At 41.1% G+C, this 14,469-nt stretch overlaps 2 protein-coding genes across 2 annotated transcripts in view; one reads left to right on the top strand and one right to left on the bottom strand.

The window, feature by feature from the left end:
- Positions 1-8,091: 8,091 nt before the first annotated feature.
- Positions 8,092-10,792, bottom strand: LOC103355594 (U3 small nucleolar RNA-associated protein 14 homolog A). The gene has a single exon (XM_008279447.1). It carries the CDS (start codon positions 10,766-10,768, stop codon positions 8,441-8,443), a length of 2,328 nt encoding a protein of 775 aa, XP_008277669.1. The 5' UTR covers positions 10,769-10,792; the 3' UTR covers positions 8,092-8,440.
- Positions 10,793-11,908: 1,116 nt separating this feature from the next.
- Positions 11,909-14,469, top strand: part of ccdc93 (CCC complex scaffolding subunit CCDC93) — a 33,221-nt gene continuing 30,660 nt past the window's right edge. Inside the window, exons 1-2 of the mRNA XM_008279446.1 lie at positions 11,909-12,036; positions 13,356-13,469. Of these exons, the coding sequence (XP_008277668.1) occupies positions 11,950-12,036; positions 13,356-13,469 (201 nt within the window). The 5' untranslated portion in view covers positions 11,909-11,949. The remainder of the gene's footprint in view (positions 12,037-13,355; positions 13,470-14,469) is intronic.

Below are 14,469 nucleotides of genomic sequence, written 5' to 3'. Positions count from 1 at the left end.
CTGTTCATCATGGGGTTTCGGGGATTATATCTGGCTGCACAAGGGGTTGAATATAAACACGATATCCATGGTCTCTCATTCCACCATAGCTCTTACCTAATTTTATTAGGTTAACTGCAGTTTCCATGCTTCAGATTTTAAAAATTCACGTAGAAAAAGCTTAAAGCAAGCTGCTGGTATTGCCTATGATAATGCCAAACAAACGTAAACACAAAAAACACAAGGCTACTGGTTGTTAAAGAATGATGCAAAGTTATTTGTTTTTGTATTTATTGAAATCCTTGCTTGAGGTAAAATGTGAGTATCTGAGCATAACTGCAACACATGAAGCTGTTCTGTACTGCACTGTCTTTCTTCCAGCTTCTACATTCGTGTACATGTGTGAGGTTCACTGCTCTCATTACAATTTGAATAAACACACAGGATTTTTGCCATGCTGAGCCTAATATTTAATTTCTACTTAAAGACAACAATACATCTGGGCCAGTTTTTGGCAAATACAACAGTTAAAGGCATTATGCTACTGTGGCTGCCTCACATGCCCATTTTACATTACATAATATAAACTTATAAACACTGTTATTAAATCTAAGATTAAATTATCACACTTTCATCATAGTCATGCAATTTTAATGTATAGGGTGTGTATACATTACAGTTTCACATCATGGTTACAGGAGTTGCATTGTTTGTGTAAATATTTGTACAAACAATTGATATAGTCTAAGGTATTGCAATGTATATAATGTATATAGTGTTAATGACATCAGTCCTTAATATTCTTTAATATTTTATTTCATTCTACAAATTAGGAATAGCTCCTTTTTTGATTTTCTTACTTCTTAACATTTGCCTCTATATTGTGCACATTTTACCCTTTGCTATCAATTAAGTTATATCCTAGTACTTTTACACAGACGTTATTAGATTAAAAACAAAGAAAAGATTCCCCCCAAAAAATAAAAGACATTTACATCCCATAGTTGCATTCCCGCCACTAAACACAACAACAATCTGATTAAATGAATACCAGAATATTAGTGACTCTTTTTTGTTTTGTTTTGTGTTTTTTGTTTGTTTGTTTGTTTTTGTTTTTTACACTTCCCTTGTTTTTGGTTTGTTGCTGGTATAAAGACTTCACAATTGTAAAATAAAAAAATATGATAAACATGCATTGTTTTAAAAAAATAAGAACAAAAAAAGGATATCTTTCCAAAAATCCAAAAAGCATTTAAAAGGACAGAGAATTAAAGGAATATTTAATGCTAATAATAAACTATATTTCTTTAAGTATAAACAAATCAAAAACAATAGTTTGTTAGTCCTTCCGTTAATATGTCCTGACTTCTCTCTCCCGTCTCAAGGTCACTAGTGATTTTTGACTTCTTAAACATACATGTCAAGGGTGTGTCGATAGTCAAGTGGTTCAGGCACATACCTCATGGGTGCAAATACCCCCAAAATACGATGACTCGGCAGGCTCTACATTGTACTCCTTACAGTCCCAATGGAGACTCACTTAACCTGAATAATTTAAGTGATAAAGGCAGTCTTGTACATAAGGGGAGGGTATAGGGTCTTTCAATTAGTTGTCAAGGGCTACTTGGAGGCCCCCTGACAGAGCCAGGGAACAGCCAGGGACATAATTCATCATCCTGCCTGTGCCAAGCACTAAGGGCCTTTTCATTATCAGAACACTGTCGGCAGCTTCTGTATAAATGTGAGTGATGGCGTGCGCAGGGTGGGTTGAGGGTGTGGATGGTGACGAAGGGGTGGGGCCGGGATCTCGTCGTAAATGTCATCCCCATTGGACCGTTGCAGGTCCAGGCTCCAAAATAATAGGCCCTGTGACCTCTCTGTTGTCTGTAATTAACCTCTAACCCCCTCTCTTTCTGCCTCATTCGCCAATTCCCAGACAGCCATGATGATGAGGTGCACACTGTTTGCCAAGTCTCTAAAAGCGCAGCCGCTGATTGAGGCACAAAATGGAAACAGGGTGTGGGAGCAACAAAGAAAATGGCTGCTGCTCTTGTGTTGTAGTATATAGTATGTCACAGGTATGGGAGAAGTACTCTGTGTTTTAGGGTAAAAATTAAAACTTCTAAAATTAATCTCTCTCACTAAGAATGTGAATTTATGCAAAGCCAGAGATAGAGCATGGTCATTGTGATCCTTTGTTTGTTGTCAGGAGCAATATGTCAAAATTAATATAAAGATTTCTTTCAAGAATTATGCTTCAGTTGTTACATTAACCTAGATTCAAAGGGCATACAGCACAAAGTGTGTGACATTCCCCCTTTGTCTGCATGTGCTTGACATGCTACTGAATCTGCATTAACAACAACTTAGCCTTGTCTCTTTAGCAGCACGGGGAATAGCCAGGTTTGGACAGACATGATGGACTAAAAACAGAAAAGAGAAATGAGCCGAAGAACACACTGACATTTACCACAACAATGAAGCTTACAACAAGCAAATTGTGGCAACGGAAGGTGTAGGCCAAATAAGCCCAAATCACAATAGAAAGTCAAATGGTCCCTAATGGCTGAAACTGACACCTGTACATGATGACATTTTGAGGACACACAAACACACACATACACTGAAATATACATAGGAAACTACAGGAGAAGAATCACACAAGAAGGAAATGACACCTAGAATGGGAAAGCTTTTCTCAGTCTTTAGCAGCAGTTAGGAAGGAACGGCATCTCTCATCTCAAGCCAGTGGACACAAGACAGGACTCATTTGTGGTACATCATTGTCTGCACAAATTCTTGGGACTATGAAGAGGAAATGCAAATTCCCTGTTGCTGGCAGCACCATGGAAGTTATGCCAGCATGTGTGTGGCATATTGAATGTTCGCGACAAAGCAGGCTATATCCCCTGTGAGCAAGCCTGCGGAACAATGATTACAGATTGGCTAGTGTGTCCTTAGCATCACAAGGGACTTCAATTCTAATGCTAATCAGAGCTGCTGCCTATTGAAATATATCTTTACTTTCAAAGCAGGCAGAAATAAGATGGAATGGCCCAGTTAGAGTGTAATTATATGATGAAGCCCTGTTTGTTTTGATATTTTAGCCCACAGGAATTTCCAGACTGGTCTCTGGCAGGCTTAACCTTTTGCACCACCTGCTGGCCTCAGGCTGGAACTAGGATGATCCATGCTTGTTTTTGTTCGAGGGCGCTTCGAAGCAATTATCTGCCACTGGGCGTAAAATGTTGATGTATGAGCTTGACTGTATTCTGCGTTATTCAATTTGTTATTTGAGATGGAGAGTTTGTCAAAGATGCCTCATCTCCCTCTTGTTAGTTGGATCATGAAGACACAAACTAATTCAGTCTCAAGTGGGATTCATCCCCTGGTACAGTTTTTACCACTCTCACCTTCCCTGCTTCATCAGCCTGCCTCAGACACACACACACACACACACACACACACACACACACACACACACACACNACACACACACACACACACACACACACACACACACACACACACACACACACTCCTTTTGGAAGGTACTTTATTTTCATTCTGAGGAGGGAAACAAGAAGGAGAGCTGAGGTAGAGTGATGCTCAGCTGCACATTCAATGTAGGTTAATGGAAGGGAGGAGAGACTGAGCTCAGGCTGGCTCTGATTGGCTGGCCGGCAGCGTGCAGCTTCTCTCCAGCACAACCTGTCAGTGTTAATCAGGGGCCATCTCTTAACAGCTAGCCAAGGCTATCAGAGAGGTGAGCCCATTGCTATTCAGGATGAAACAGATGATAAATCATTTGTACATAATTAGTGCTCAGCAAGGTTACAACTGACACGTATTTTCATCTTAATTAGGAGGGAAATTTGTTCCATTAATTTAATTTGGTGTGCATGAGCGGCTCTGCACCTAACTAAGTTAATCTTACACCTGTCAGGGTGGGAATGGAGTTGGGCCTTGGATTACAGGATGAAATGGGAAAGAGTGCTCTTTCAAATTGTTTCAGGCACAGATCTTCAAGGCAACTGGTAAAAAAAACTGTCGCAATGAATGTCTACTGCCATGTGCAGGAAAAAGCCACTGTTAACGGGCACTTCAATCCACTCAACTGTTTTCCAATCAGTGAAACTACTTTGTATGATGACAGTTGTTTTCTGTCACATTTCATTGCCATAACACTCTACAAGAATTGAACAGGGAACAGAAGATAAGCTAGTGTTGCATTTTCAATGCTCTCCAGCTCACCAACTTGCGAGGCATAAATGCTACTTTATCTTACAACAAATATGTACGCAGATCTCACAAATGGACTCTGTAGAGAAAAACATGTTCCATCATGGGAGCTGTAGGCCCCTCCGAACCCTAGATCTCTGATTTACAGCCACAGCAATCTTCATATATTTGAGAGAGAATCACTGTCTGATTTTGTTGCAGTTCAGTGGGCAGGAGTAAGTCCAAGGACTGGGTCTCTTTTCATTGTTGAAAGCTGTATGAAGCTGTAGTAATTGCCCCAAAGAGGCGGTACAATAGAGAGGAAGGTGGAGAATGACTGATTTAGTAACTATAGGGTTTCTAATGGAATTCTCCACTGTCTCTCGGGCACTCAGGCTGACAACCATTACCTGAACTGATGCATAGTCCATTACAGTATCCCCCACTTTAATAGAGTGTCTATCATGTGAAATACAGAGACGTCAGGTGCCAAAGCATGCACTCTCACCCATGTGTGAAGGTTTAACCCAACTGTAATGGCTTTTCTTTTAGACACTGCTGCATGGTCTTACAAATGTATTGAACATTAGCAGAGAAACACAGCTAAAGCAGCAGGCGCCCACTTGTAAAATGCTGCTGTTAGATGCTTCAGCCATGACCACTCCCTCTTTCAGGCAATGCAGTAGAAACTTACCCACTCACCTGGGGAACAAAGTTGACACCTTTTAAATAGGTTTCAATTGCATTATTTTTCCACTATGCTGTGAAATGTCTCAAACACCAGTAGGCTAGCAATGTGTTTTGATATTTACTGACAGCAGGAAGATATTATCCGTAAAGTGACAAACCCACAAATAGACATAACACAGTATGTAGCTACTAAAGCACTGAAAAGCAATGTAAATACAAGTTTCAATTTGATATGGGATTTAAATCTCTTTCTTTTCTTTAGTCTCTGAGGAAACAAATCAACACCATCACTAGACTTTACATTTGGGTTGAACTGCTCTTAAAGCTGTCTTCAGTCTGCCCCAAACATGTCTGCTGTTACTGCTGTAACTACTTTGATTCACGTTGTTTCCCAAAAGAAATACTCTTTGTTTTCCTGTCTGCTGTTTTGCATTGCAGTTTTTCGTAGTCGCTTTTCTCAGATCAGAATTGAAATTCTCAAAACTACTTGTTCAATCTTCACATCATTGTCACTTGTGCACATCAAGAAAGCAGTTTCTCATTCCTTTGAACAAGTTCTAAATGCTTTGGTACATCAATACAAATGATTATGTGCAGTTCTCTGCTGTTTCCTACACTACCAATTGCTTATGTCATGTTGATCAAAATGTACTATTGTGGGTCTCTGTTGAATAGTCTCACCCCCATAACATTTAATCATTAGTTCATTGCGTAAGTCTTTACATACAGAATGGTTGAATGAATTGTCAGAATATGTCAAGCATACTTCTATACATTTCCATGAGACTTTTTTTCTAAATCTGTCCTGAATTGGTAAATTGCTCCCAGATGAATCTAATGTTTTTCCTAATATAATGAAGCACAATGTGTGTCGCATTACATAGATCAATCAGTGATCAACGCATTCTCAATCATGGACTTACAATGGCCGAGGCTGGTCGAAGGGTGCAGCCAAATGTTGGGAAAACAACTGTGTCCTCAATCATTCAGACTTGTCGTCGACTGAACGGGTATGTAGTCTAACAATAGGCACTGTCCTGTAATGCTGTATACTTTCTGTAATGCTTCATACAGTATTACAGTATTCCACCTGGGCCATACAATACAGAGCATCTCCTTTTTAGACTCTCTCTACAGGGACCTCATCCCTGAACAAGAGAGGGCTCAGATTGGAGATGAGTTGCCAAAGTATGTGACAGTTTGGGACAATGTCAGTTTCCATTGCTCCAGCGTCATCCGGCAAAGGTTTGTGACCCACAACAGGTTGCTGATGGAGTTCCTCTCACCTTACTCCCCATTCTTTAACCCCATTGAGAATTTTTTTCTCAGCATGGAGATGGGAAGTATATGATTACCAGCCACATACACAGATGAGCCTTCTGGCTGCCATGGATGCAGCGTGTGATGACATCACAGCAGATGCCTGCAGAGGCTGGATAAGACACTCTAAAAGATTCTTTCTTTTCCTGCATCGCAAGAGAAGATATTCATGTGATGTGGATGAGAATTTGTGGCCCCACAGACAGGAATGTCAGGAGGTATAGGAGGACTGCACTGTAATTCGAACAGCACTGCATGTACAGTTTTCCCTAAGGAGATTGTCCTATGTTCACATTTCTGCTTCTGCTTTTTTTTCTGTGCTGTCTTTTCCTTTCTGTACCACAGTGACACGGTCTGTCAACAAATTACAGTACAAACAGTAAAAGCCTAAATGTGAATCTTGTCCAGTCTCTTGCAATCAATCTCCCACATACACTAAGGTGCATCTCACAATTTACAATAATTGTCATCAAAACTTTATCATATTTAAATCAAACATCCCTCCAGAGGAGTTATATTGACAACATGACTAAACATTTTAACTGTCTTATCCATACACATTGACACAGATATTTACTTCTGAGAGATGAACTAAGGATTTTGAGCAAGTAACTGCCTTTTGCAAGTGGTGTTTTGCTATTTGTACGAATTGTTTTGAGAAATGCACTTACTGTTTGGAAATGTTGAGGATGATTTGAGAAATGTACCAAAGCGATTGAGGAAAAACTGTAATCATCTATTTTGACTGTAACGGCTTTTTCTTGGCACGTCTTCCATACAGTCTAAATTCCTGCAATCTCTTTCACAGCAGTAGATGCACAGTTACCTGCAGATCCTGTGACAAAATGTGGGTGTCCTTGAGATCAGTCTGCTCTTGTTTTCTGGGGCGATCGGTCCTGGTCCAACTGGCAGTCGTTTAAAATCACTGGTAAAAGCTTGATGGACAAACCAGTAATAATCTAGCTGGCAACAGGAAGATTCCTACGACTTTGTGTTGCTTTAAAAAAAACACGAAAGACAAATATTGACTAAAAATTTGCTCAATTTGTAGTGTATACAAATGTGCATGTACTAGATGATGGTGGGCTGTTTCACTTGTGGCTCACAAAAAAATATCAGCTGGTTGAAACTGCTCATATACTTACACACACTTTAGCATGTGATCTGCATGCAGACTTTACAAAAAAATGTAACCTGAAAAATAATCTGCTGAATACGAAAAAGAAAAATACAGACAGGCTGTTTGTGATTTCAGACACCAGAATTCCCAACATCACTGGAGTTACACTATGAGCATGGAAAGCAGAAAATCTGCATCTTTCACAAGCACGACCACATGGGCAATAAGGATCATATATGTATTTGGCAAAACTCCTGTCTGTTTAAATTCACTGTGCTTTGACAGTCAGGCAGGCCAAAAGTCATTGTTAGGTTAACTGCCTGTTTTTCTGAGAAATGTTCCACTTTTGAATAAATCACAGTTGCAAATTTCTTAGGCCCATCAAGGTAAAAACAATACATTGTAATCTAAAATGTAATGTAATAATGAAGGAATGAACATTATACAGAAATATGTTTGATATTTAGCCTGTCCTCTTTGATTTAATGGGATGGTCAAAAACAGAAAATCACCTGTTAGTATAAAACTGAGTCTACAGTTCAAAAGCACCACAAGCTACAGTGTCCAAAATGACTATAAATTCAGCAACACTTTACTCAGTTACAACAAAAGTGAACACGATAAGTCCTTAATGAAGGACTGCTGTCAGACTGTATTGGCTTTAGCTATGTGTACCGAAAGCACACACTTGTACATTGCAAAGAGTAACCCACACAGCTAGGCTGTGAACCTGGTACAAACACAACTTACAAGCTTGCAGCATCTTTAACTCCAAACATGAAATTTATTTTCAAATATTCTTAACTAATTAGTTGACTTCATTTGATTTCACGGATTTGATACCAAACATACAACATAAAAAGATCCAGGAAAGAGATGAGCTAAAGAAGTGGACATTATTTTAGCTCTCTTGATGCTCAGATATTCTCACAGAATGAAACGATGTCATACAGACCATACTGTATTTAAAGGGCAAGTTTTTCAGGCGTATCTTAAACTGGTGAAGTTATCTCTCAATCTCCCCAGAACAGCTGATGAGTGGAGAAATACTAACAACCTGGCGTCACTGTGTACATTTTAATTTACTCTGGATCAAAGTAATAGCGGTTGTTAATGTTTCATTTTCAGTGAGTCTGCACAGCTGTTTTTTCCTGCAGACACCTTTGCCTTCACCAGCTCCTCCTGAGCCATAGGCTCAATGATGGTGCCCAGCTGGGTGACCACCTTGGGCTTGGTGACCTTTTTAACAGTCCGCTCTGTGTTCCAGGTGCGGCCCAGGGGAGAGCGAATGGTGCTTTCAAACTGCGTGTGGTTCTCAAAGGGAAAGGGCACTGAGTTCACCTGATGGAGGCTGATGCAGCTGTTCCTCTTCTCTGAGATGATGACACTGGGCAGATGCTGATCTTTCCTGGGTGGAGGTGGTGCACTCCTGACTCTGAACCTCCTGCGTTTGCTGCGGGATGGCCTGAGGCCCGTCCCTCCCCACTCGCCCCATCCTGGTAGTGTCAGGTTCAGCACTTTAGGTTTCCCTACATCCTCCTGCTTCCTCTTGTCCTTGAGGAATTCTGAGATTACATCATCTCCAGCAAAAGCCTCCTTAATGAGACCCCTCTGGTCCAGCTTTTCTTCTGACTCCTCAGAGTCCTCAATAGTTGGCGCAAGCAAGACTTTGATGACTTTTGTCTCTTTGGTGAGAACTTTGTTCAGTTCAATCTTTTTCTTCCTTTTTCTGCTTTTACCTTCCTTTTTTGTTGAAGATGGGAGGTTTTCTGTGGCTGGGGGCTCCTGGGCTTTAAAAGGTTCTTTATCAGTGGCTGAGTTCTCCTGAGTGAGGAGTTCAGCATCACCCGCAGTCCTGATCCTCATCACTCCTGCTTCCAGATGAGCTGAAGTGTCTGCGTGGCCAGCAACAGCTGCTGCTTCAACCCGGCTGTGACCTTCTGCTATTTCGCGGAAAAGGTCTTTGAACTGTGAAAGCGTCTCTTCTTCTTTGTCAGAAGCATCTGCATCCTCAGCTGAAGCTTTGCTCTCCTCCTCCGCCTCCTCCTCATCCACATCTACAGACATTACTGCTGCTGCGTCATCCTCCATAGCCTGACGTAGTTTTCTCCTGCTGTCAAACTCTCTGAGGATCACATTGTCTTCTGTTTCCTCAGCTTCCTCCTCCTCGTCTTCTTCAGCTGTATTTCCTACCCCTCCAGACTGTTCTGCTGTCTGACCCACAGTGTCACAATTCTCTTCCTCTGTGGGATCTTCAGAAAGCCTCCCTCTCATCCAAGGATTCGAAGAATCCAGTTCTTGCTCAGCATCATTCACAAAATCGGGCAGCAGTTCTGGGTCACCTGCTTCCTCCTCTACTTCATCGTTCAGTGAGGTCATCAGCTTCTGCGTCAGGTCTTTGTTTACCTCCAGCTGCTGCTGCATGGCCTTGCGAGCCCCTTCATCGTATTTGGCCATGATAGCCTTTGACTTGGCCCACTTGCCACTGTTCTGATGCTTTAGTGACATCCTCTCCTGCATCCTGGCCAGCTCCATCTTATTCAGCTCCTCCAAGGCAGCAGCTGGGTCTGTCTTCACCATCTCATCAAACTGCTTCAGGAACTCTTTACGCTTGGCTTTGTTCTGCACCCTATGGAACTTTTTGCTTTTGATCTTCTTCTCTCTCCGGGCCTGGGCCTCATAGTAGGACTGCAGAGCCCGGGCTTTCTGCAGCTCTGCGCGGCGGACCTTGGCTTCTTCCAGACTCATCGCCCTCATGGAAGCCTCCTCAGTGGGGGTCAGAATGGGATCGTTAATGGGCTGCTTGTTGGCAGACAGGAGGGCAAAAATTTCCTGCTCAAGTGGGGTTTGGGCTTTCCAGCCAGTCACCACTCTCTCTATGGGTTTGGGGCCCGAAGGCTCCTGATTGAGGGGGAACACGAGCTGCTCGGCCCTCTGGTTCTGGGAAATAATACTTTTCCACCGGCTAACATCTGTAGCTGCCTTCTGAAAAGCCACATCTCTCTGAATCCTCTCACTCTCCTGTTTGCTGAGAGGACATTCGATGGTCTTCTTACTGCGCTGCAGATTCTTCAGCTGCTTCTTGGTCTTTGCAGGGACGGTGGGGGTTTTTTCCATGATGTGGATGAGGTCCGACAATTCCACTCTCTCACCCTCACCCTCCGCGTGGACCATAAACTCCGACATCTGCATGGCCGCCTCGGATCTCTCTCCCAGAGTTTTCCTCCTCTTACCCCCGAGAGCGCTGATGGCCTCCAGTAGATGTTGACGTTTTCGATCATCCTCGCCGTCCTCCTCCTCACTAGTAATGTCTTCATCTGCTCCCTTTACATCCTCGTCCGCTTCGCCGTCATCGTAGCCCACCTCTGGCTTTGCCGTCACCTCTGGGCTTTTTTTCAAGACCTTTTTACTCACTTTCTTCTTTAAAACTTCAGCCATGTTGCACTAAACACCACCGGAGCTGACTGGACCGTGATGTACACACGTGTGCCGTAAACCAGGTCGTTGTCGTAAAACTGTCGCCATAATGTGAGCAGCACTGTCGCAAAATATATGATAACCTCCCCCCAAGGAATGACCATTACAGAAGACACACTGAGTGCACAGGTGTGCTCAGTTTTGTTTCAGTGATCACAGGTTTTCTAACTTGTGTGTCAATGTATTCTCTTTTGTTGCATTGGGTTTCTACTTTGGGCCTTGGATTTTCAATATAGTCTTTCTAAAGTATTTGTTTTTGACTGATCTTAAGAGGAAATACTGTATTTGCCAACCTAGAAATAATGTAATTATTGAGAGATGATACAGTTTTGAATCATTTGACATTAAGTGATACTGCACAATGTTTTACTCGCTTCTGTTGTATACCGTTTTTACTGCCCTATTCATTTGAAAGTGTCAGTAATATTCCACCAGGTTGAGGCTGTAAAGTAATTTACACTTTTTCCCTGCCATAACTTTATGTACTGCTGGACAAGTTAATCCCTAATAAATAGCTACGTCATACTTTGTGGTAGTTTATCATATTTATTTTACAGTAAAATTAGAATTTACAACTCATTGCAACCATAAGGAAAGCAGCGAAATAAATGCACAGCAGAGTAAAAATAATAACAATAAATGCAGTACTGTTACAATACTGAAGTAAAATCATAAAGTAACATAAAATAGGAGTGCAAATTTGCACTGATAGTACAGTACTAAATTTCATTCCACCACTGACTTTAATGTGTCGCAAGTGTGATATCTGTATATAAAACCAAAAGCTTTCTTTAGTAATAAAAATGCAATGCCTTTATTTTGACCTCTTTGTCCCAAACTCCTCTTCACGGCCGTCTGACCAGCAGTGTAATAATGTCAGTGCTCCCTCTGCTGGTGTAGGGTTAGGGTTACGCATGTGCACTACGTTGTCTCTGTTTCCTAATTGTCACAGTCGGCCATTGTCCAGCGTTTTTTTTGTTTGTTTGTTTGTTTTGTTTTGTTTTTTTTAAAGGCTATGCTTCCGAATTCTTGATAAGATAAAAAACAAAAACATGCTTTCGTGTTTCTGTTGTCGCCAAACTCAGCAGCGCCAGTCACGTGCGGCTGTCATGTGACTCGTGTCAGCAGCACTGCGGCTCAACATGGCGGCTGCTGCGTCCGTTTTTCACAGAATGAGAACTGGGTCGAAAATAGGAGCCCAGTACGACCAAGAAGGCAACGTCATTCAGGTAAAGACAGTTTTTAACGCGTTTTTTTTCTTAAACTAAAACTGCGTCAATAAAAGTTAACATTGTGGCTGGTTAGCTGACGGTGGAGTTACACGAGCAAGTTAGCTTGTAGCTGGTCAACTGAAGTTAGCAGTTTAAATGTCTCATCAGGAAGTTCAGCAACAGTTCGACGGTAAGATGAGGTGAAGTTCTGACAGCAGACTGAAACGTGAATGCCACAAGCGTTGTTGGGAACTTGGCACATTGGGGACTTAGCCCATTGCAGCAGTCTGTAGAGTTCACCTGATAATTAAACTATTTTCAAGTCATTTCAGAGTAGAACTGAATTTAAAATGTAAAAGCTGTTCTCTTGGCAAAATAAGGTAATACCTCTGTTTTTCTATGCTTTGCCCATGTTCCACATTACTGTCACAGTTCGACCAGTGTTTCTCAAACTGTGTGCCTTGGAATTCGTCCACATTATATGATTTATCACTGTAATCACGTATAAAGGTGTGTCTTGAAAATATGTTTTCATACGTTTTTATTTAATTTAAAGTTCAGCCATGAAGTCACATGGAATCTCTCCATTTGCTATACTCTCTTTACAATATGGAGAGCTGCTGGGCTGACAGGGGCCACCCTGGACAGATCGCCTTTTCATTACAGCACATACCTTTTACCTATGACCAATTTAAAATCTCCAATTAATCTATCATGCAAGCCTTTGGTTTGTGACAGGATGCCATTGTACCTGGAGAACATGGAGTCATGCTCCAACCAACCAGGCAATTTAAACCCAGGACCTTCTAGCTTCATGGCCCAAGTCCCATGACACAATACTCCAAATAAATGACTAATAATAACCAAGTAGCTTGTCTATGCAACTTACAATATAACAAAAATAAGTGTCTTCATTGCCACTCAGCTACCTGTTGTCAAATGTTGGTAGTTACTTTAATGATTAGACAGATCACTATATATCTTAAGACTGGGAAACATCCATACACATAATATTTGCTGCAAATATCCTGCTGTGAGACTGTGAAACAGCAAAGTCTCCATGATGTAAAAACATGGCAGAAAAATATTTTTGACTTCAGGTCAGACTCCTACAAACAGTGAAGTAATATCCCAATGTTTTTGATCAACTATGTCGCAGGGACTTGAATACTTGAGATTAATGACAGATGAATAGATTGAAAGCATTTTTTTTTATTCTTCGTTTTGTAAAAAAAAAATAAAAAAAAATATCTGGGACTATACATAATCTAATTGGGGTTACAACTTTCGATAGGCCTCATAATGCGTCTAAGCTATAAAGTGGTTGTGACTTCCAGGTGGAAACTCGAGAAGATGAAGAGCAGAGCGTCAAGTTGTCAGAGATCCTGGAACTTCTGCTGGCAGCTGGGTACTTCAGAGCCCGGATCAAAGGACTGTCACCTTTTGATAAGGTACACCCAGATTCTGTTTTGAGTTCTGTCAGTGATTGACCCTTCATGTTCTTGGGAGAATCCTTCAATCCACCCTACAAGGGAGTGGGCATGTTGGTCGTCACTTTTTTGTAATGTTTGCCATTCATATTTTACAGATGTCTACAGCTAACATTGTGAATGTCTGCAGCTGAAGTATAAACACTTTTAGTTCCAGTTTCAGATATGTACAGTTTAATTCAGTTTGAGCTATTCCAGACATTGTAGATATCTCAAACTGGAATTTGGCTTTGTCAAACTGTAGTCGTAGAGGGGGCTGGTGGCTTGGTCTTCCAACATACTGTGATGCTGCCACCATAACCACATATGACAAGCAGTTTTATCACCATGTCAGAGCAGCCAGAAGCCAAAGCTGTTTAAAACTTATCCACCACAGCATCTGCCATTGCTTCTGCTAGCACTGTTCAAATTCTTTACTGGACCAATACCCAATGAGAAGCCTCGCAATGAACAGCATCATACACTACAGCTCCGGCTCGTTGCGATTATTATGACTTGTCCAAACTGAATTACAGATGTCTTCGACTGTTGTTTTGTCTCGTCAGAATGACCTTATAATATCTGTAATAAAAATTCTCACTAGTCAAAATACCGTTGTTGATATCTGCAACTTAAATTACAGAGGTTCATTGAGACAAACATGTCCAAGTCAAAACGATGCCAAAAAAGTAACATATTAGTATTATTTTTCACTTTAAATGACCTATTTTTTAAAATCTTCATGAGTCCTGATCATAATTACCAAATATTCATGAATGTTTATTCATTTTAAGGATTTTAGCTTATTAAATGAAAATTTCAATCAATAGTTTTTTATAAGTGGAAAATTTATTTTTGATAATCACAGTCTGTGATAAATGACAGCAACATGCAGTGTCACTTTTTTAACGAGAACTTGCATGCAAGACCTGAGACAGATCGCCAGTCTATCACAGGGCCATAAAACTATTATGTAGTAACA

This window comes from Stegastes partitus, unplaced genomic scaffold (genome assembly GCF_000690725.1).
Source record: "Stegastes partitus isolate 25-593 unplaced genomic scaffold, Stegastes_partitus-1.0.2 Scaffold159, whole genome shotgun sequence".
In the NCBI taxonomy this organism is placed as follows: Eukaryota; Metazoa; Chordata; class Actinopteri; family Pomacentridae; genus Stegastes; species Stegastes partitus.
Note: the sequence above shows the minus strand (reverse complement) of the source record. Positions and strands in the feature narration are given on the sequence as shown.

Excerpts from the sequence above, each read along its gene's own strand:
- LOC103355594 (XM_008279447.1), bottom strand. The coding sequence starts at position 10,768 with ATGGCTGAAGTTTTAAAGAAGAAAGTGAGTAAAAAGGTCTTGAAAAAA.